The sequence below is a fragment of the Sciurus vulgaris genome (genome assembly GCF_902686455.1).
Source record: "Sciurus vulgaris genome assembly, chromosome: 16".
In the NCBI taxonomy this organism is placed as follows: domain Eukaryota; kingdom Metazoa; phylum Chordata; class Mammalia; order Rodentia; family Sciuridae; genus Sciurus; species Sciurus vulgaris.
Genome location: NC_136477.1, coordinates 20,277,572 through 20,298,432, shown reverse-complemented (window position 1 = coordinate 20,298,432; position 20,861 = coordinate 20,277,572). Strand labels below are relative to the sequence as shown.

The following is a 20,861-nucleotide window of genomic DNA, read 5'->3' as shown; positions in this document are numbered from 1 at the left end:
GGTTTGTTCAGTATGCACTTGAATCCATATTCTGCATTTCATTGGGTGTGATTCTGTAAATCACACTTGGATCTAGCTAGTTAATGGTGGTATTCAGTTTTTGGTTTGGGGTTTGTTTGTTTGTTTTGTACCAAGAATTGAACCCACGGGCACTTTACCACTGAGCCACATTCCCAGCCCTTTTTGAATTTTTTATTGAGAGACAGGGTCTCCCTGAGTTGCTTAGGGCCTTACTAAATTGCTGAGGCTGGCTTTGAACTCGCCATTCTCCTGTCTCAGCCTCCTGAGCAGCTAGGATTGCAGGCGTGCACCACCACACCTGGCTGTTCAGAATTTTTTATATCCGTGATTTTCTCTCGACTATGTTCTCTCTACTTGTTCTTTTGATTATCAAGAGAGGAGAAAAGAGGTCTTGGTTTCTCCTCCTTCCAGTTCCATTCATTTTTGTTCATGTACTTTGAAGATTGGGCTGTTTTCAACACTCACTTATTGTTGTTTGTGTTTTCCCGATTTTCAGGAATTTGATTGTGATATGTCTGGATATGGATTGGTTATGGATTTTCTTTCGATTGATCCTATTTGAAGTTAGCTCAACTTGTTGACTCGATTTATATCTTTTGCCAAATTTGGGAAGTTTGGGCCATTATTCCTTTAAACATAATTTCCTACACCCCTCATTCCTTCTCCTTTCCAATTCTCTGCACTCCCCTTTTTCAGTCCTTTGGCAGAAGTCTGGGACTTCGGTGACCCAGTTCCAGCGCGCAGTCTCTACGACCGCTGCACTCACTTGGGACCAAGCACCTAAGGTGCGGAAAGCCGGGAGGGTTCGCTCCGCTCTTAGGACCGCAGCGCCCCCTAGTGGAGATCAAGCGTTTATCCCTCTTGGGGTTTGGTCTGCGGTCCTGGCTCCCATTCAGTTCTTTTAGCTGCTGCAACAAATGATGTCCCCCATTCTCTGAGCATTAGGAGTCTACTCTCCCCAGAATCAGACAGCGGCTTGGAGCTCTCTTTGCCCATATTCCATTTCTGGCTTTCAGGTTGCCTTGAGTCTTTCTAAAAAATATCTTATTTTTAAAATTTTGATTGGTGCATTATAGCTAAACATAATAGCTCAATTGTTACATATTCATACATGCACATAATGTAATTTGGTTATTTTAATTCACTAATATCTCTTCTTTCCTTTCCTCCCTCCCTCCCCATTCCCCTTCCTCTACTCTACTGCTCTTCCTTCTATTTTCATGTGACTGACCCCCCCCCCGTCATTTATTTCTTTTTTTTTTCTTGATAACTTCCACATGAGAAAACACATGACCCTTGACCTTCTAAATTTGGCTTATTTTGCTTAACATAATTTTCTTAAGATCCATCCATTTTCCTGCAAATAACATAATTTCATTCTTCTTTATGGCTGAACAAAACTCCATTGTGTATATATACCATATTTTCTTTGTCTATGTTGACAGACACTTAGGTTGGTTCTGTAGTTTGGCTATTGAGAACTGTGCTGCTATAAACTTGGGTATCCATGTATGGCTCTAAAAACCAAGGAGTGGAATAGCTGGGTCAAAAGGTGGTTCCATTCCTAATCTTTTGAGGACCCTCCATATCGATTTCTATAGTGGTCTAATTTAAAATCCCACCAACAATGCATAAGTGTTCCTTTCCCCGTATTCTCCTCAGCACTTACTATTTATGTTCCTGAAGCCATCATCCGCTGGAGTGAGATGAAATCCCAGTGTACTTTTGATTTGCATGTCCCTGAGTGCTGAAGGTGTTGACAGTTTTTTCACGTGCTTGTTGGCCATTTTGAGAATTGTCTGCTTAGTTCATTAACCTATTTATTGATTGGGCTACCAGGGATCTTAACTGGGATAACAGAGAAAAAATGGAAAGTTCAGCGTCACTCAATAGTGATTGAGCCTCTGGTCCTCGTCCCCAGTCCACCTGCTGCTGTCCGTGTTAGCACCCTCACAGGGTTACCTGTGCAGACCTGGGAGCTGTGGTATACGTTCCTTCCATCTAACCCAGAAATGGAACTCTTCCCTCCAACTTAAGCTAAGATCATAAAGAAAAATTCAGAAAGTGATTAAACATGATTTTAAAAATATGAAAAACAGCCGGGCCCAGTGGCTCACACCTGTAATCCCAGTGGCCTGGGAGGCTGAGGCAGGAGGATTGCAAGTTCAAGGCCAGCCTCTGCAACTTAGTGAAGCCCTAAGCAACTTAGTGAGACCCTGTCTTCAAATGAAAATTACAAAAGGGCTGAGGATGTAACTCAATGTTTAAGTGCCCCTGGATTCAATCCCACTCCCAGATACCAAAAAAAAAAAAAAAAAAAAAAAAAAAAAGGTGGGGAAAATAATCACAAAACAGTTGCTTTCATGAGGTGCTATCTATGCAAGAAATATGTTGGCAGCTATACACCTTCTGCTGATCTCAAAGGAGCCACTCTTAGCCAAGAGTCTAAGAATGATCAGTGCCAGCCAAAACTCTTAAAAAAACATATATCCCATTCCTTAATTTGACTTTAATGCTCTGTGAAACCTGAAATTCGGGAAATTCAATTGCTAGCACAGCCTTAGGGCTCAAGAGGGACAAATGTCCCTCTGTCTTGTTTTAACTCACTGAACATGAGTCAGACCCTCATGCGTCATGGATGCCTCACAGATGGTCAAAGTTCAACAAGTTTTATTGAACTGAATTGATGTGACTGTTCAGGCGTTAATTCCTCTTGGGACGTGCAGTTCATAATTGTCATTGAGGTTAATGCTGATTCTCCTGATAGAGCTGCAGTCTGGTGGACGGGGTTCTTGGCTAAGGAGGTCCAGGGGGGATGGAACTATTTATCTAGGATGATCCCCTGTTTCCAAAGGGCTGTCCAGCGACTAACAGTCTCCTCATCACTTGTGCCAGGTGGAGCAGTGGTCCCCAGCCTCCAGACCATTCTCACAGAAACATACATTCCCTCTGGAGGCCTGGGTGGGCTGAAGTCTCACGAGGAGATGTGGACAGCATCTCCCAGGACGTTAAACAGAGCCAGGGACCTTGGATGAATCTCTAGTCCAAAGACAGAAGAAATTCGTTCTCTACCTTTATGGACGCATAACTTAAGTGTAATAAAATTTCCCCTTTTTAGGTGCACAGTTTGATAAATTTTAGAGAATGTATATGTTTATATCATCATCATTATAAACAAGATCCAGCACATTTCCATCACCCTAAGAAGCACCCAGGTTGCTTTGCGGTCAGTCCCTTCCTTCATCCCAGCCCCAAGTAAGCCCCCTGCCTGCTTCTGTGTCTGGCCCTGCAGGATCCCACCCCAGGCCTCGTCCAGGCCATACCCCACCTGGTCACTGTACTCCCTCAGTCCACTTGTCCCTTCCTCATAAGTCCCCAAGCCTCTCACTTGCTCCGTAACCCCAGCAGCTATCACATGAAGTTCCAGTGCCTGTGACAAGTCCGTATCCACTTCATTCTCCATTACACCTGAAGTCACCTGAGGGGAGACCCTGTCTAATCCCAGAGCCTCCCCTTGAGGCCATGGAGGAGAGAGACTCTAGATAGCTTCAGTTTTTTCTTCCTGCCTTCTTTTTATGTTTTCCCAAAAGTGAATTTCTAAAGTTGTATCTGGCAGCTAAAAAATTGGTGACAGCACTTGCTTTGGTTCTGCTCATAGTGAGGACAATGACAAAAAAAAAAAAAAAAAAAAAAAAGGTTAGTTCGTCTACAAATGAAATGTGTGTTTTCTTAGAGAAGATCTCACTTATTTTCACATTCTGTCACTAGTATTTTACAGCAAAACAACTGATTAGGTGGCACCATGATCTAGTAGAGATGGAGGTAGAGAGGGAGGTCAGTCTTCAGCTCAGGGGGATCTCTGCTGTTCCTTGGAAAAACACGGATCTTCCCTCCACAGGTGGAACTCATTCCAATGCCCAGGTATGGTGGGCACACCTCAGAAAATATGGGACATAGGGACAAAAGCTCTTGCCAAATGCTCTTTCAGGGCACGGTCCTGTGGCAGGGATTGTTAAACCCAGATTTCTGCCTTGTCATCTAGGTGTTACTTGCTAGTGACTAACAGACCAGGGACAGAGATAAATGACATACCCAAGAAGCCACTCAATATTATGTATGAACAGAGAAAATTCATGCTAATTTGAGGTGTCAATCATATTCAATTAACTTTGGTTGTTGATGTCCCCAAGCCAGACAATGACCTGAAATAACCAAAGGGCTAGGACGGAGCTCTTCAATTATAGATTGAGCATCCCTGATCTCAATTCCAAAATGCTGCAAAATCCAAAGCGTTTTGAGCACTGAGTTAATGCCACAGCGGACGATTCCATTCCTTGAAACTTTGTTTCATGCACAAATTTATTAGAAATATTTATGAAATTACCTTCAGGCTATGTGTATATGGTATATATGAAACATAAGTGAACTTCATGTTTAGACTCAGGTCTTAGCCTCCAAAACATTCTATAATGTAAATATTCCCAAATCCCCCCCAAAATCCCAAATCCAAAACACTTCTGATTCCAAACATTTTGGATGAGGGATATCCCACCCATCTATTGATTCAGAATTTTATAAATTGCAAAACCTTTCACATTTATGATCAAATAGGAACTTGAAAGAAATTTTAAAGATGAGTAATGTGGCGCCCAAAGAATTTTTGTAATGAGTAGAGGTCTATCAATCAAGCCAGTGGGAACACGGGCCTGGCCTGGACATCTGGCTTCAAACCCCTCACCTTCTCCCCTGTTCCACTGCCCTGGTCACTCTCTCCCGGAAAACCATGGCCCAGATCTTTATGCTATTTCAGAGCCACATGTCCACGTGCCCCTTCAGTGCTTCCCCTCAGAGCTTGGCCCCCAGGCAGCTCCAACTCCTCCTCCAGGTGGCTCTGCTGGAGGTTGCTGCCCACGCCCGCTCCATGGTTTTCCCCATCCACTATAGGCACAGCCACCAGAGTCTCCACTGACGCTCCTTCCTTCCCTTCATTCACCACCTTGAGCTGACCAACCCCCCGGGGCCCTTAGAAGTCCATCCTCTTGGCATCTGACCATATTTGATCCCTGGGCTCCTCCAACATCCTGGCAACTTTTCTTCCTGCATCCACGCTTGCGCTTGCAGTCTAATCCTAGAACACATTGGGTGATGCAGATCCGACCTCCCCACTCCCTCCCCACACAGGGAAGACCTTCTGTCCATGGGCCTTGGGATAAAAGTCAAGCCTCCTCTGGGTGAGCCATGCCAATTTCTCCAGGTTCACATCTCCCCAGCTCTTTGGCAGGGTCCCCACCAGAAGACAGGACCATTGTCAGATTGAGTGTGTGTGTATGTGTGTGTGTGTGTGTGTGTGTGTGTGTGTGTGTGTGTGTGTTTTCCTGGGGATTAAATCCAGGGTTTGCTTGACCATGGGGCTACATTCCTAGGGTTGTTTGTTTGTTTGTTTGTTTGAGACAGGGTCTTGCTAATTTGCCAAGGCTGATCTCAATTTTAGCATCTTCCTGCCTCAGCTTCTTGAGTCATGGGGATTTCAGGCATGCACCACCACACTTGGCTTTGGTCCCTGGCTTTGGTCTGCCTGCTGGACTCACTGAGCCCTGGTAGTTGGGCAAAGTGTCTTCATGTAGAATAGGGAGCATTTTGATCATTGGACATGCATAATTCCACATGCAAGCGGGCACACGTGTGTGCACGCGTTGCAGCTCAAAGCAGCTTGCTCCGGGTGTGTTAGACATTTCGGCCCCTTCAGCAAAGGACTCGAAAACTTTCAGAAGTATAAACCCTGCCCTTGCCGGTTCTCATTGCGACACCACAAGCAGTTTCTATAATTCCTCAAATGTCTCACAAGTGAGGAAGGCCCTGCCCATCTCACTAGGATGCTGCCATAGCTGGTGGTCCAAGAGGCACAAGATAGTGGCACACACACCTGCTGATAATCAGCTGAGGGATGCTCCTTCTTGAAGGCGGAAGGAACAACAGAGGTGTTTGCCAGCTGCTTGTTCATGGTCCACCTGTTCAGGTACATGCCACCTTCCACTTGCCTCCACATCTCGCTCTATCCTGACAAGGCGAGCACAGGAATAGGGAGCTGGCCCTTGTCATCCCACTCACAGAGGTCCTGTGGCTGGCCAGGGTCTCCCTCGGGGAAATAGAGGGACTGAATTATCATGGACGTCTGTACCCAGGGGAGCCCAAGGGCTCCTGTTTTACAAGGTTGGGCTGCTTTTTTCTTTTCCAGGGGATGAACAATCAGTACACCCGCCGGGAGGTCTTCTGCCGGAACACCTGCCACGAGCTCAAGCGCTTCTGGGAAAGGGAGATTGGCAAACAGACATACTATAGAGAATCCGAGGAATATCGTCTGGGAAGAAGCGCACTGAGAAAGTATGCAGCCTGTTTGTCTTTTTTTTTTTTTTTTTTAGCTCTTGATCCTCCTGCCTCAGCTTCCCTGGGCGCTGGGATTATAGGCGTGCACCATCACTCCCAGCTGCTTGTCTATTTTTAATAAAAAATGAATTTGTCTTTCTTAAAATATGCTTTATTGCCAGGCGTGGTGGCGCATACCTGCAATTTCAGCGCCTCGGGAGGCTGAGGCAGGAGGATGGAGAGTTCAAAACCAGCCTCAGCAACAGTGAGGAGCTAAGCACTCAGTGAGACCCTGTCTCTAAATAAAATACAAAAAAGGGCTGGGGATGTGGCTCAGTGGTTGAGTGCCCCTGAGTTCAAACCCCAATACCACCCCCCTAAAAAAAGTGTTTCAGATCAATTCTACATTTTCAGCCAAATTAAGCAAAATAATATACAAAGAGTTTCCACGTACCTACCTCCCTGCTCCCACTGCGCCCCCACCTCCCCAACAAACACTATTAATGGACCACCTAGGGACAATCCTCAACCCTTCATTGATTCCTCATTATCACCTTGTTAGTTTGTAAAAGCAAAACAGATTTCTCCAGAATGCCAGATGGCATTCCAGAGAAGGTAATTATTTAAATTCTCCTTACATGTAAACCTTGAATACTGAAAATTGAAGAACCTCTCTCCTTTGTCACCACTACACTAGGGAGCTGAGGTGACAGGCGTGTCGGTGAGAAACTGTCCCGCAAAGGAAAAGGAGCCTGATTCCCAGAGGTCATCTGGGTGACGACACCTGAGGGGGCAGTGCCTCGAAGATGGCTGGCGGGGGCCGGGGGTCCCTTGTGACGTGCAGACCGGGCCAGGTCACTGTGAAACTGCACGCTCACTGACCTCAAGCACGCTGTGCGAAGCCCCGCAGGCTGCAGAGGGGACCAGGTTCCCCTCAAAAGGAACGGCTCCACCGACTGTGTCTGCGAGGCCTCTGCTTGCAGACCCTGTGGGGTGGTGGGACGGTGTGCTGGCCCCGTAGCAGGGCCCGACTGCAGAGTTGCCAGGCTGGGGACATGCGCAGTGTTCACGTTGCCTCCAGCCCAGCCCCCAGGGGAGTCCGCCTTCTCCTCACAGACGCCTGCGCAGCCTTATGGCCCGACACCCTCCTATCTGCTCTAGTGGAGGGCAGGGCACCTCACCCCGAGACTCCTGGAGAGGCGGGGTTGGTGACAATCATTCCTGTAGCCCATCATTTTTCCCCCAGGCCGGGTCACTCAGTGAGGCCCCAACGAGTCCTGGACCTCGAGTGTGCCTTCAGATGAAGTGACATTGGTCACAGGACGATGCAGAAACCATCGTTTGGCTCCGAGCCAACCACAAATTTGGGGCGAAGAAAATTGGTAGTTTTTTTTTCAAACAAATTGTACAGTTTGTTAAAGCATTAAAAATAATGCAGCAGGGCCCAGGGATATAGCTCAGTTGGGTAGAGTGCTTGCCTCGCATGCGCAAGGCCCTGGGTTCAATCCCCAGCACCACCAAATAATAATAATAATAATGATGATGATGATGATGATGAGGCAGCATCTCTCTATGTGTGTAAGAAATGACCATAAGGTAATTGTACCATGGTGGAAAAGCAACCTATTTATCCTTCTCCACTCTTCCAATTTGAATCCCATAGCTTGGCCCCAGGGAATCCCAGCTCCACCTCGGCTCTATGTTGTCCCTTCTCAAAATGGCAAGATGGTCCCAGATCACTAATCGTTCATCAGGGACAGAGCATGGGGCCTGGCCAAGGCCAGGACCCAGGGGTCTTAGTTCTGCTCTCTCTGCTGCACCCCCACTTAACGGAGGATCAAATACAGCAGCACCAATTTCTCCCTGGAGGAGAAAATCATGATGAAAGTGGAAAGAGTGGGTGAGGACCAGATCAGGAGCAGAACAGCGGGCTGCCTGGGGTCACCCCCCAGGTCTCCACCAGATCCCCCGTGTCTCTGTTTCCTGGCTATTTTTCACAGAGAAACAGACATTAGGAGAGGAGGGACGGTGGGGACTTCCTTCCTTTCATTACTGTGGAGTACAGGAGTGTGCCTTGGAGCTTCTTCCATTAGCAGATGAAGCATCTCAGCTATTCACACGCAGTTCCAGAAAGGAACTGGTTCTTCCATCCTTGGGGTGCAGCTGCTTGTTGAGCTGGCAGGCAGATGTGCAGGCTCGCTGGAATTGTGGGCCCATACTCTGAAGTCTGGCTCTATAGATATCTAGCACTGTACCCACCACCTGACATCTTTCAGGCAAAGAGAGAGGAATGGAGAAGATATCCTCAGCTGAAGACATGGCATATGCAAATGGTCTGAGTCAGTGAGAGTTTGCTGCATAGATGGAACAGAGAAACAGTCATTTTTATGAATTTCTTCTGTATTCCCTAAAGTCCCTGCTGCAATGCTAAACATATAGTCGGTGCTCAAGAAATACGTGATTGACTGGATTCAAAAGAACTACAAAATCATCTCTCTTATGGATTTTTGCTGTCTGCTTACTCTGAGCCCAGGAGTCTTTACCCCATCCTTGATCTTCGCTGTAGGGTTGGAGACTGGGTTTCACCTCCATGAGTTCTCCCTCAGCTGACCCCTCCTCCCATGCTGAGCCTTGATCACTTCGTCCTTTGTCTTCTGGCTAGGTTCCGTCAACAGGAGGTAAGAGGACTGGAGGGAAATTCCACCTATTTCCTCCCAACATCCTTCCTGCCTATTTCCTGGCAGTGACTTCATCCCTTCTGTACCACAGCTCCTGCTGGAGGGCCCTACCTCCATGGCTCCAGGCTCCAGAGCATAAATGAAAAAGGACGGAGAAGTTCACAGTTAGCATTTGGCAACATCTAGTGAAAGTGAAGTGCACATAAGCAACGATAAAAGTCTGAAACATCAAAAAAAGACATAAAATAAGATGGTAGTCCATCATATCACCTGTGAACTAGTCTTGTCAAAAAGAAAAAGAAGGAGAAGGGAAAGAACCTGAATCCAACTGAGCCTCTAGCTCTGCCACCCAGCAACAGGATATGCAGGAGATGAGTGGGTTCCAGGCAACAAGATCCAGACTCTGCCAGCTCTGCGGGGCAGTTTGGTTTCAGAACAATTGCCAGGGAAGGGAAAGGATGAGGGAGAACTGACATACTAAAAGAAACTTAAAAGATAGAGCAACAACCAGGAATATATATTCTTTATTTGGATCTTGACCAAACCAAACAAACTGTTAAATATTATAAGATAATCAAGGATTTTTGTTGGTAGCGGGGGTACCAGGGATTGAACTCAGGGTACTCAACCACTGAGCCACATCCCCAGCCCTATTTTGTATTTTATTTAGAGACAGGGTCTCACTGAGTTGCTTAGCGCCTCACTGTTGCTGAGGCTGGCTTTGAACTCTACATCCTCCTGCCTCAGCCTCCCGAGGCACTGGGATTACAGGCACACACCACTGCACCTGGCTAATCAGGAGGGCTTTAACTGACTTGATACTTTATGATATCAAGTACTTCTTTTTTATTTTAAATATATATATTTTTTAGTTGTTGATAGACCTTTTATTTTATTTATATGTGGTGACTGAGAATCGAACCCAGTGCTTCACACATGCCAGGCAAGCACTCTACCACTGAGCCACAAACCCAGCCCACTCAAGTACTTCTAATGAATTTTGCAAGTGCAATGATGGCAAGGTAGTTTCCTTTTTAAAGAGTTCTCTTAAGGACAAACTACTGAGTGTAGTTAATACACACAGTTATGTGCAGCGTGTGTGTGCATGTGCAGACGTGCATTTCATGCTGAGTTATTTACGGAGGAAATTAAATGATGCCTGGGATGTTTGTTTAAAATACAGGATAAGAAAGATGTGGGAAATAAGCTCATCCATGAGCTGTTGAAGCTGGGGTGGAACCAAGGTGGGTACAAGGGAATTCACCATTGCGAGCCTCTATGTGCTTGAAATCTTGGATAATAAAGGTTATTTTTTAAATGTTATCTTGGGGAAAAAGAGAACCATTTCCCTTCCTCCTCACTACCTCTTCATAATCCAAGTTCCATCAATTTTTTTTCTTTATATATTTAAGGCTATTTTAGGAGATACATACAGTCTAGAATGGGAATATCTTTGGGTGAAGCAAACCTTTTCGTCATTAGGCAATGAGTCTCTTTATCCCTGATGATGTTCTTTTGTTCAAAAGCCTTTTTTTAAACTATTAATGTAATCACATTTACTTTCTTTTTATTAATATTTTCCTTACATATCTTTTTTTAAAATCTTCTTTTTCCAACTTATCTCTATTCTTGCAACTTAGGTGTATCTTGATTTTTTTCAATACCAGAACTTGAACCCAGGGGCACTTCATCACTGAACTACATCCCCAGCGCTCTTCCTTCCTTCCTTCCTTTCTTCTTTCCTTCCTTCCTTCCCTTTTTTGAGACAGGGTTTTACTAAGTTGCTTAGGGCCTCCCTAAGTTGCTGATGCTTGCTTCAAACTTTCAGTCCTCATGACTCAACCTCCTGAGTTGCTGGGATTACAGGCATGCGCCACCGCCTGTATCTTTTTTAAACAACATGGATTGGATTGGATGTTCTTCCAATCTGACATTTTTAGACATTAATTGTCAGATTTAGTCCTTTTATATTTATTATAATGGGTGTGTTTCTACCATCTTAGAGTGTTTCATTTAATTCCCTTCTTTCTCTATTCTTTTTTATTCTTTTCTTACTTTTTCTTATTTTGTCCATCACTCTCCATATCTCCTTAATAAGATGAGGACTATTTCAGAATTTCTTCTCTTCTGTTTATTATTTTCTCTTTTCTACTTTCTTTGGGGTTATTCTTTTACAGAGAAGCTCCCAATATTGATCAGGTCTGGTTTATTCAATCTTTTTCTTTGATGGATTTTGCTTTGAGTGTTGTTATCTAAGAAGTCTTTGCCTATCTTAAGGCCACAAAGATTAACTTCTTTGTTGTATTTCTAGAATATTTAAGGTTGTCAGTCTTACATTGAAGTTAATCATTCATTTTGATTTTTTTCTTCATTGCTGGCGATCAAACCCAGGCCTTGCAAACGCCAGGCAAGCATTCCACCCCTGAGCTATACCCCCAGTCCCTTGACTTTTTAATATGACATGAGGTGTGGATTGAAGTTCGCTTTTTGCATCTGGATATCCAGTGGTTCCAACACCATTTGTTGAAGAAATTATCCTTTCTCCACTGCATTTTCCTTGCACTTTTGTTGAAATAAATTACTCACGTGTATATGGGTCTATTTGTGGACTCTATTCCATTCCATTGATCTATTTGTGTATTGGTACCCATGTGCATTGTCTTGATTATTTAACTTTACAATAATAGATAGCATAAGTCTCTTACAACTTTTTCTTTTTTTTAAAGTTGTTTTTGCTATTCTAGGTTCTTTGCACTTTGATATAAATTTTAGAAGCAATATCTAGGTCTGCTAGGTTTGATTTGGACAGAATTGAACCTATAGCTCAATTTGGGAAAAATCAATGTCCTAATAATATCTAGCCTCTGAGAGATGAACATGATATTTTTCTCCCTTTTTTTAGGTCTACTGTAATTTCTCTCCACAATGGTTTATAGTTTCAGTTTGAAGAACTTATATATATTTTGTCAAATTTATCCCTATTTCATTTTTTGTCATTATTTGATTTATTAAAATTTCAATTTTTGATCTTTTTGTGATTTGTAGGCTATTTAGAATTTTGTTATTTAGTTTCAAAATATTCAGATTTTCAGATATCTTTTTATTTCTGATTCTAACAATTATTGTGGTCAAAGCACATACATCATATGAGTTGAATCAGATTTGTTGAGACTTTTTATATGGCCCAGAATATTTTATCTTCATAAATATTCCATGTCCATTTGAAGAGAAAATGTTGAGGACATTTATGTTCTCTTGACAAATGGATCCCTTTATTAGAAAACAAACTTCTCTCTGATATTATTCTTTGCTTGAAATCTACTTTATCTAATATTACTATAACCACTATAGGTTTCTTGCATTAGGTTTAACATGATATTTTTTCCATCCTTTATCTTAAAACCTACTTGTCTTTAAAGTGAGTTTCTTGTAGGCAACATATATTTGGGTATGACTTTTTTTATATCAAATTTGGCAATCTTTACATTTTAATTGGCTTGCTTACACCATTAACATTAATTGGAATGATTTGGCTTAAATCTACTATCTTGTTATTTGCCTTCTATTGTCATCTTTATCTCATTTCTCTCTTTTTTATTTATTTTTTTAATTGTAAACAAATGGGGTACAACTTGTTTCTCTGTTTGTACATAAAGTAGAGGCATACCATTTGTGTAATCATACATTTACATAGGGTAATGGTGTTTTATTCATTTTGTTATTTTCTCCTTCCCCCCACCCCTCCCACCCCTCTTTTCCCTCTATACAGTCCCTCGTTCCTCCATTCTTGCCCCGCTCCCACCCCCCATTATGTGTCATCATCCGCTTATCAGCAAGATCATTCGTCCTTTGGTTTTTTGAGATTGGCTTATCTCACTTAGCATGATATTCTCCAATTTTCATTTCTCTCTTTTTTTCTGCCTTCTTTTGGATTCACTGGATACTTTTTGTGATTTTATTTTAGTGCTACCCCTTCCCGCCCCTGCCCCAGATGGAAACTCACTATTCTACTCAGGCTGGCCTCAAATACTTGGGCTCAAGTAGTCCTCCCACCTCAGCCTCCCAAGGACTGGAACAACAGAGGCATGCCACCACACCCAGCTAACCTGTTAGCTTTTTAGCTATAGCTATTCGTTACTTTAGTGGTTGCTTTAGTATTTATAGTATCTATCTTTAACTCACCATAATCTACCTTCCGGAGATGCGTCATCAGGTCCCATGGAGTATGAAGAACCTTCCTATGGCATATCCCCATTTCTCCCCTCCTGGTCTTTGTGCTATTATACAAGGTACAGTTTGACCTTCACAAATATTATAAACCTCACAATACATCACCAACAGTTTTGTTTTCAATAGTCGATGAGCTTTTCCAGAGATTTAAACAAGTAAGGAAAGGGTCATTGGCTACCCATGGAGATGCTGTCCAGGTTGCTGGTCATTCCACTGTGTAGCCCAGATTTCTGTTTGGTGTCATTTTCTTTCTGCTTGAAAGACCTTCCTTTCCTTCTGCCCAAAGGACTTCACTGTATGACTAACGGGGCATGTAGACAGTCTGCTGCTGATGTCGTCTTCCAGTGGTATGTCTGGAAACATTTTTCATCTGTTTTGTCTTTTTCTTCTCTCTCTCTCTCTCTCTCTCTCTCTCTCTCTCTCTCTCTCTCTCTCTCTCTCTCTCTCTCTCTCTCTCTGTCTGGTCCTGGATACCATATTCAGGGCTTCACACATGCTAGATGCATGCTACAGGGGTTCACTGAAACAGGGGCTCACTCAGTTGCCCAGGCTGGCCTCAAACTTGTGATCCTCCTTCCTCAGCCTCCCCTGAGTCACTGGGATTACAGCAAGCTTACCACACTGGGCTCTTGGTCTGTTTATGAAGGATAGCTTTGCTATGTCAAGAATTCTAGATGGACAGAGTTTCTTGCTTCTGTACTTTAAAGACATTGCACTTTCAAAGGAAAATTTCAGAGGATTAAGATTCAAATCCTGGGAACAGAAAGTCCACTTTCTTGGATAGGTCTATTCCACTTTCACTTGTGGAATAGACCTATCCAAGCACACATTTAAATCTTCAGGTCTGAATTCTTTGCGGTGGCGCATGACTGTCATGCCAGCAACTCGGGAGGCTGAGGCAGGAGGATGGCAAGTTTGAGACCAGTTTCAGCAACTTAGTAAGACCCTGAGCAATTTAGCAAGACCCTGTCTCAAAATAAAAAGATAAAAAGGACTGGGGAGGTAGCTCAGTGGTAAAGTGCCCCTAGGTTCAAACCCCAGTGCCAAGATAAATAAATAAATAAAAATAAATCTATCAGCAGGTCTTCTGCGTGCCCTTTGAAAACCCAAATGCACACACCCCGTTGGAAGGGGCAAAGGGAAGGCAGCATCCCTGAACCAATAGCCATGGAGATGAATGTCAGGCTGTGTGTTTTGTTTCTATTTTCAGGCTGAGAGAAGAATGGAGGCAGAGGCTGGAAACAAAGCTGAGGCTGCGGAACAATCCAGATGAGACCGAAAAGCGGGCGAATGTTGGCTGAAAAATTCCTGCTCCACTGACCACAAGAGGACACAAGAGCACTGAGGTCACGCTGCTGGAAGTCAATCCGAACCCCGAAGTCCCTCTGCTGTGCCGGCTAGATCCCTGTGAGGGGCGTACCTGCAAATCCTTTCCCAATGCTCATGCACCTCATTTGCTGAGTCTGTCTTCTCCGTGTCGGGGGAAAGCTATTATTCCACGTGGCCCTAAAGATGAGCCTATTTATGATCGAAGCTCCAGGCAGCATTAACTTTCGCATCATTATCTTCTAATTTTAAGACCCCCCTATTCCAACTTCTCAGCACCCGCAAAGGGGTTCCCCACCTTCACGGTCATACCAGTCCACCGTCTCACCTAGGAAACAGTTCCCAGTAATCCTCTCTTGTTCTCTTCGGATGCGAAGAGAAATCGCACCTCTCTGCAGATGTGAAGATAAATTCAGTCGTCATAAAATGAGGTTTGAAAATACATTGATCTTTGTATGAATTTTGTTTTCCCAAAAGAATGTCTATCAACACTATCAGGATCTTTTTAATAAAATTCAGTGTCTTGGTGTCCCTGGTGTATGCTTTTCATTCCATGGTTTTCATTAAACCCAGGTGTGTGCAGTAGTGAGCTCTCTATGGGCTCGGCCAAACCAGCCATCCCTACAGAGGGCTTACCACACAGATTCTGGACTTTGAAATGTCACTGTCACTGCCTAGCCATCTCTCAGCTTCAGAGATATCAGAGGTTGCTCCTTCAGAGAGTGCCCACGGCAGCTGGGTCTGGGGAACAATCTCTACCCAAGGGAAGAGAGCAGAGAGATGCATGGAGGATAGTTCTGGGTATTGCCAGTTGTACGTGGACCCTCGGTTCTTATGAACACAGGGGCAACGTGACCAGTGGCACCAGGAACTCCTCTGGTCTTTACATAGAAATTCCACTTAATCCTCACCAAGAGCACCTATGCAGGTGTTGTCATCCATTACACATTTTTTAATAGGTGAGAAAACCGAGGCTTAAAAAAGCTATATAATATAACCACAGAATGAATTAGTGAAAAAGCCAGGATTCAAAGTCAGTTCTAACCACAAAGCTAGTTCCCATCCAAAACGTGATACCAGTTAACTAATGCCCATAAATTCTTGTTTCAAAAGATTTATGCTCAGAAGTAGTGCTTGTTCATTAAATATAAAATTCTACATGTGCCTGGTGCGATGGCACATGCCTGTAATCCCAGCAACTCAGGAGGTTGAGGCAGGAGGGTGGTGAGTTCAAAGCCAGCCTCAGTAACTTAGTGAGTAAGGCTCAAAATAACTCAGCAGGACCCTGTCTCTAAATAAAATATAACAAAGGGCTGGGGATGTGACTCAGTGGTTAAGTGCCCCTGGGCTCAATATTCAGTACTCCCCCAAAAATCTACATTCGAGTTGCATGTTTACACACTGAGAACACATTAACTTCTATAAATTTTGAGCTAAAGAGTTGCATTATCAGCAGTCGCTCAATCTGAAGGTCTATGTTAGCGCAATAGGAGATGTCATTAAGTAGGTCTCAAGTGAACAAAGAATGGGGCACAGTTAAGATGTTAGCAAGTATAAGTCCTTTTTCAAATCAAAGAATCCTGGCTTCCTATCCATCCCCCTTTGTGTGTCCACCTCTCATTTCCTATTTCTCATTAATATTGAACTAATTGTAGATGGTGGTGGACCTAGCTGGTGTAACTGGGATTGGACATAACTGAACAGATTGCCGAGCTTCTAAGAATGACAATTTTTGGAATTCAACAGATGAACTACAAGTGAGTACACCTCGAAAGCTGATCCTGCACTTTATCAAGAGCAGAGTGTTGTTTTTTTCCTCTTAAAAACACTTTTCAAAAAGTCTCTACAGTGAGCCCCGACTTCTTCCAACCCCAATCTCATTATCTCAATTAAAAGTACATTTGTCAAGTTACTCAGGCTAAAATTTAGTCATCCAAACTCTTCTCTCTTTCTCTCTCCTGAACTTCTCAACGAAGGCACTCCCAAATCCCGCTGCCAGTTTCAAAATGTCAATTACACCGTCTCAAAATTATAAGGATTACAAAGGCCAAGTGTTTTCTCTGATAAGTGGATGCTGACCCATAGTGGGGGATGGGTAGGGAAGAATGAAGGAACTTTGGATTAGGCAGAGGGGAGTGAGGGGAGGGGTGGGGCGGAGGGGATGGGAAGGACGGTAGAATGAGAGATTTCATTACTTTCTCTACATGTATGAAATAAAAAATTTTAAAAAGAACTGGGTTTTTTGGCCAAAAATGAAACATTATAAGGTTTAGAATCTAAACCTCTTCACTCTGGTTTCAAGGGTGACAGTCATTTAACATGATTAAATGAATCATCTTTGGTATAAATACTGTTTATAAGAAAAACTCAGTGTCTCCTGTCTTCTGGAAGGTCCCTTCCTCTGGGCACCCTCCGCCCCCATGAGTTATGTAGCTTACTCAGAATAGGCGGAAGGACTGGGGACTAGGGGAGATCGTTCAGGAGACCTCGTGGAAGTGGTGCTTTTTAAATGGAGAGCAGTGTGGAGAAGTTATTCTATTCCCAGGTCATTGCATGGACATTCTAGAACAATACCTCCTCAGGACACGGTTTAGATATTATGGAAATGGAGGTTTCCGGACCTGTCTGGTCTTCTAAGTCAGGGAGAAACACTTGGCAGATCCATGCTTGTTTCCAGAGTTGTTTTCATGATTCGATGGGGTCAGCCTCAGAGAGAAAGATGAACTCATGGCCAAGGGTGTGGTGAGTGAGAAGGAGAGGCTTTGGATTCAAATAGCCATAATAAAGGTTTTCTTAGGTGTGCTGACAGGTGGGACCATTTATGAGTGTAAAAGGCATCTATTTTTTGAAATATCCAAGCAGGCTCTATTCTGCTCCCAGGCAGAATCTGCATTGAAAAAATACTTTTATGGGTTAGTATATTTTGTAACAATGTTTTAGGTGTTTCTATTTTATTTATTTATTTATTTTGTGGCATGGCAGATTGAATCTAGGTGTATTCTACCACTGAGCCGTATTGCCAGCCCTTTGGTATTTTTGTTTTGAGACAGAATCTCACTAAGTTGCTGAGACTGGCCTTGAACTTGTGATCCTCCTGCCTTGGCTTCCTGAGTACCTGGGATTACAAGCATGCATTACCATGCTCAGCCATTTTAGTTGTTTTTGTATGGTACATCAATACTGGAACCGTGAAATTACACTTTGGAAGTAATACCTAAAGTTAAATGTTCACATCCACCTCTATGCATGCACCACATCACTTTAAAGCTCCAATTATATTCTTTCCTAGGAAAAACATGTTTCTCTGGAACTTGGCAGGTACATAACATGGCATTGGCTTGTTCAAGGTCAAAAAGAGCCTCAGAGGATGAATGAGGCCTAGAAGCCTAGCTCTCAGTTCATCCTGTCTCCTTGACTTGGTGTCCTCTCTGGTACCTGAGTTGTCCCAGTTGTTGCCCACCCTGGAGGGGAACTGTCATTGCTTCCTTTTGTAGCATCTATGCAAGAGTCATTAGATAAAGCACCTACTGGTGTGGCAGTCAGCTTTGGGAGACCTTGTGCACTGCACTGGCCATCAAAGAAGGACTCTGGCCGCATGGTGAGGCTGAGGGAAAGGGCAGGCAAGTTAGGGCAGAGCTGGGAGGGCCAGGAGGACCACGGTCCACCGCAGGGCTCAGAGGATGAATGTGGGAGCAGAAACATTGGCCGCTTCGGCATCTGATCCAGCCCTAGGCATTGGAACAACGCTCATGTGACAGGACACAAAACGTTTATCTGTTGGGCAGATGAATAGAGGGCTTGCCTACAGCACAAGCCCATGGCTTCCTGACAGCTCCCAGGAAGCCCATTCAAAGCAGGCCGAGGAGACTGAGCAAAGCCGCTCCAGGCATCTTTCCTCTCCCTCAGCAGAGCCAGCTTAGCTTTCTGAGGTAGTCAACACCAAACAGTGGTGTTAGTTACTGAGCTTTAGAGGCCCTTGTACAGGCCACTTCCTGAGAGGAAACTCCCACTATTTCATAATTGCCTGAATGCTTCCATTTGGTCTCGGGAGTGAAGGGCATTACAGGGCCTGGTGCTTCTCGAAACTTACCAGGAGTGCCCCGTCCAACTGTGCCCTGCTCCGCACGTGGGCTGCCAAATCTCTGCTTGTAGTCTCTCGCTGACAAATATAACTTACACCCTGAGCTGGCTGGGATGACGGGGGTCCATGCCCCATCTTAAAGAGATGATTCCATTCAAACCTTCCCTGGACTCAAAGGCTATCTTGAGGACAGCTCCTGAGGCCACAGGGAACTCAGACAGGAAAACAGACAGCTCCAAAGAAGGCAGAGAAGAAACTGAGGAGAGGTGACCCACAGAGAGGAGGCAGAGATAGTTTTCTGGAAAGACCTGTACCAGGGTTAGAAGAATCCACTCTTTTGTGTGTGTGTGTGTGTGTGTGTGTGTGTGTGTGTGTGTGTGTGTGTGTGTGTGTGTGTGTGTGTGTGTGTGTGTGTTGCTGGGGGTTGAACCCAGGGCCTCACACATGTTAGGCAAATGCTCTACCACTACACTACATCCCCAGCAATTTCCATTCTTTCACTTTATCAATTTTTCATGGTGCTGGGGATTGATCCCAGGGCCTCATGCATGCTAGGCGAGCACTCTACACCTGAGCTACATCCCTAGCCTAGAAGGATTCACTCTTGATCATGGTTGTTTCTGTCAGGGGCCAGTCAGGTGTAGAAGAAAGGGGAGGTGGGACACTGTCTTCTAAATCTCTAAGTAAACCTGCCCTTCCCAGGAACGAGATTCTATATCTTTCAAGGATGTTCTCATGCCAACATCCTTGGAAAGACAGTCCTGAACAAAGGCAGTCGGTGCCTCTGGTCACGGGGGCTCAGAAATGCTGGAGACCCATAAAAATGTGTCTCCCAACAGTATCCACCCCTTGTTTCTGCCCTGTCTTGGATTCTGGTGAATTTCCCCTGAGGCCATTCAGATCTATCTGACTGACAGAGGCCAGGATCACATTCATTTAGTTTGACTGGTGAGTCAACTATGAACAGGACCTCAAGTAGCAGGATCACGCCAACCTGCCTATAGCTAAGTTTCCTGGGGTCCACCATCAGGGTCCCTGCTCCAGCTAGCCAACGAACCTCATCCACCATCAGCATCAGCTTCAGAAAGCCATCTGGCTTAAGCGTCCACACTGACTTTTCCTTTTGGTCAGAGGCATTAATCCAGTCTTGGCAGATTGCACAGGCTCCACCTTGGCCTATAAGCAGGAAGTCCAATGAGGTCCTGTCATCAGTGACCATGCTGGCCAGCAAGCAGAGGCTGCACCAAATGTCTTCCAGAGTTAAAGTAGTGTTGCTGACCACTTCCACTAAAACCAGGGCTAGATATCATACTACCGTCTCTTTTTTGTTGCTTTGTTTTGTTTTGGGGGGTGTGGGGGTTACTGGGATTGAACCCAGGAACATTCTACCACTGAGCTATATCCCCAGTCCTTTTCCTTTTTTGTCTTGAAACTGTCTCACTAAGCTGCCCAGGCTGACCTTAAACTTGCAACCCTCCTGCCTCAGCCTCTTGTGACTCTGGGATTATAGGTGTGCGCCTGGCTGGTGTCAACTCTTGACTGAAACATGTCCTTATTGCCTTGAAATCCCACACACAACCACACATGATGTTTTATCCTATTCAATTTTTTACTAGACGTTTTATCTCATTTCCATAATATATCTCTCATTTTAACACCAGTAAATGCCATTTTATTCTCTTATTAATTATTATAATTCATGCATTTGTCCAGATAAGTCCCTCAATGGTGCACATTTACCCAGCTAGTTTAGCACATCTGTTCTCTTATGTTTGCTTTTGATTTATTTTAGTTCCGTGTTAAAAAAAAAAAAAAAAAGTTCCTAGCAAAAATCTGATTCGAAAGTCCTTTTATGTTATGGTTGGTTTTAGGTTCACCAAACACAGTGACCTCCTGGAGTCTTTGCATGCAATAGAGTGGATTGTATCTTCAAGTTTTGGGACTTCTTTTGTGTTTATCAAAAAAAAAATATATAGAAATTTCTGTCACCATATTTCCTGCATATTTTGATAAGTTTAAAATTAAGACAATTCAGATACATGGCTAGTATACCAGCATTATTAGGCAGTTATTTATTAATAAACAGTTAATTGAATGCTATCATTAATCCTAACCATTTTTCTCATTTTTGCTTAGTATCTGCAATAGTAATATTTCTTTCT

General features: G+C 44.0%; 1 protein-coding gene across 1 annotated transcript; it reads left to right on the top strand.

Moving 5' to 3' along the window:
- The first annotated feature begins 6,253 nt into the window (after positions 1–6,253).
- On the top strand, positions 6,254–15,099 carry FAM240A (family with sequence similarity 240 member A). Its single transcript, XM_079114255.1, has 2 exons — positions 6,254–6,402; positions 14,503–15,099. Exons 1-2 carry the CDS (start codon positions 6,260–6,262, stop codon positions 14,591–14,593), a joined length of 234 nt encoding a protein of 77 aa, XP_078970381.1. The 5' UTR covers positions 6,254–6,259; the 3' UTR covers positions 14,594–15,099.
- The last annotated feature ends 5,762 nt before the right edge of the window (positions 15,100–20,861 follow it).

Coding starts and splice junctions, on each gene's coding strand:
- FAM240A (XM_079114255.1), top strand. CDS start 6,260: ATGAACAATCAGTACACCCGCCGGGAGGTCTTCTGCCGGAACACCTGC. Junction 6,403..14,502: donor GGAAGAAGCGCACTGAGAAA/GTATGCAGCCTG, acceptor TTCTATTTTCAG/GCTGAGAGAAGAATGGAGGC.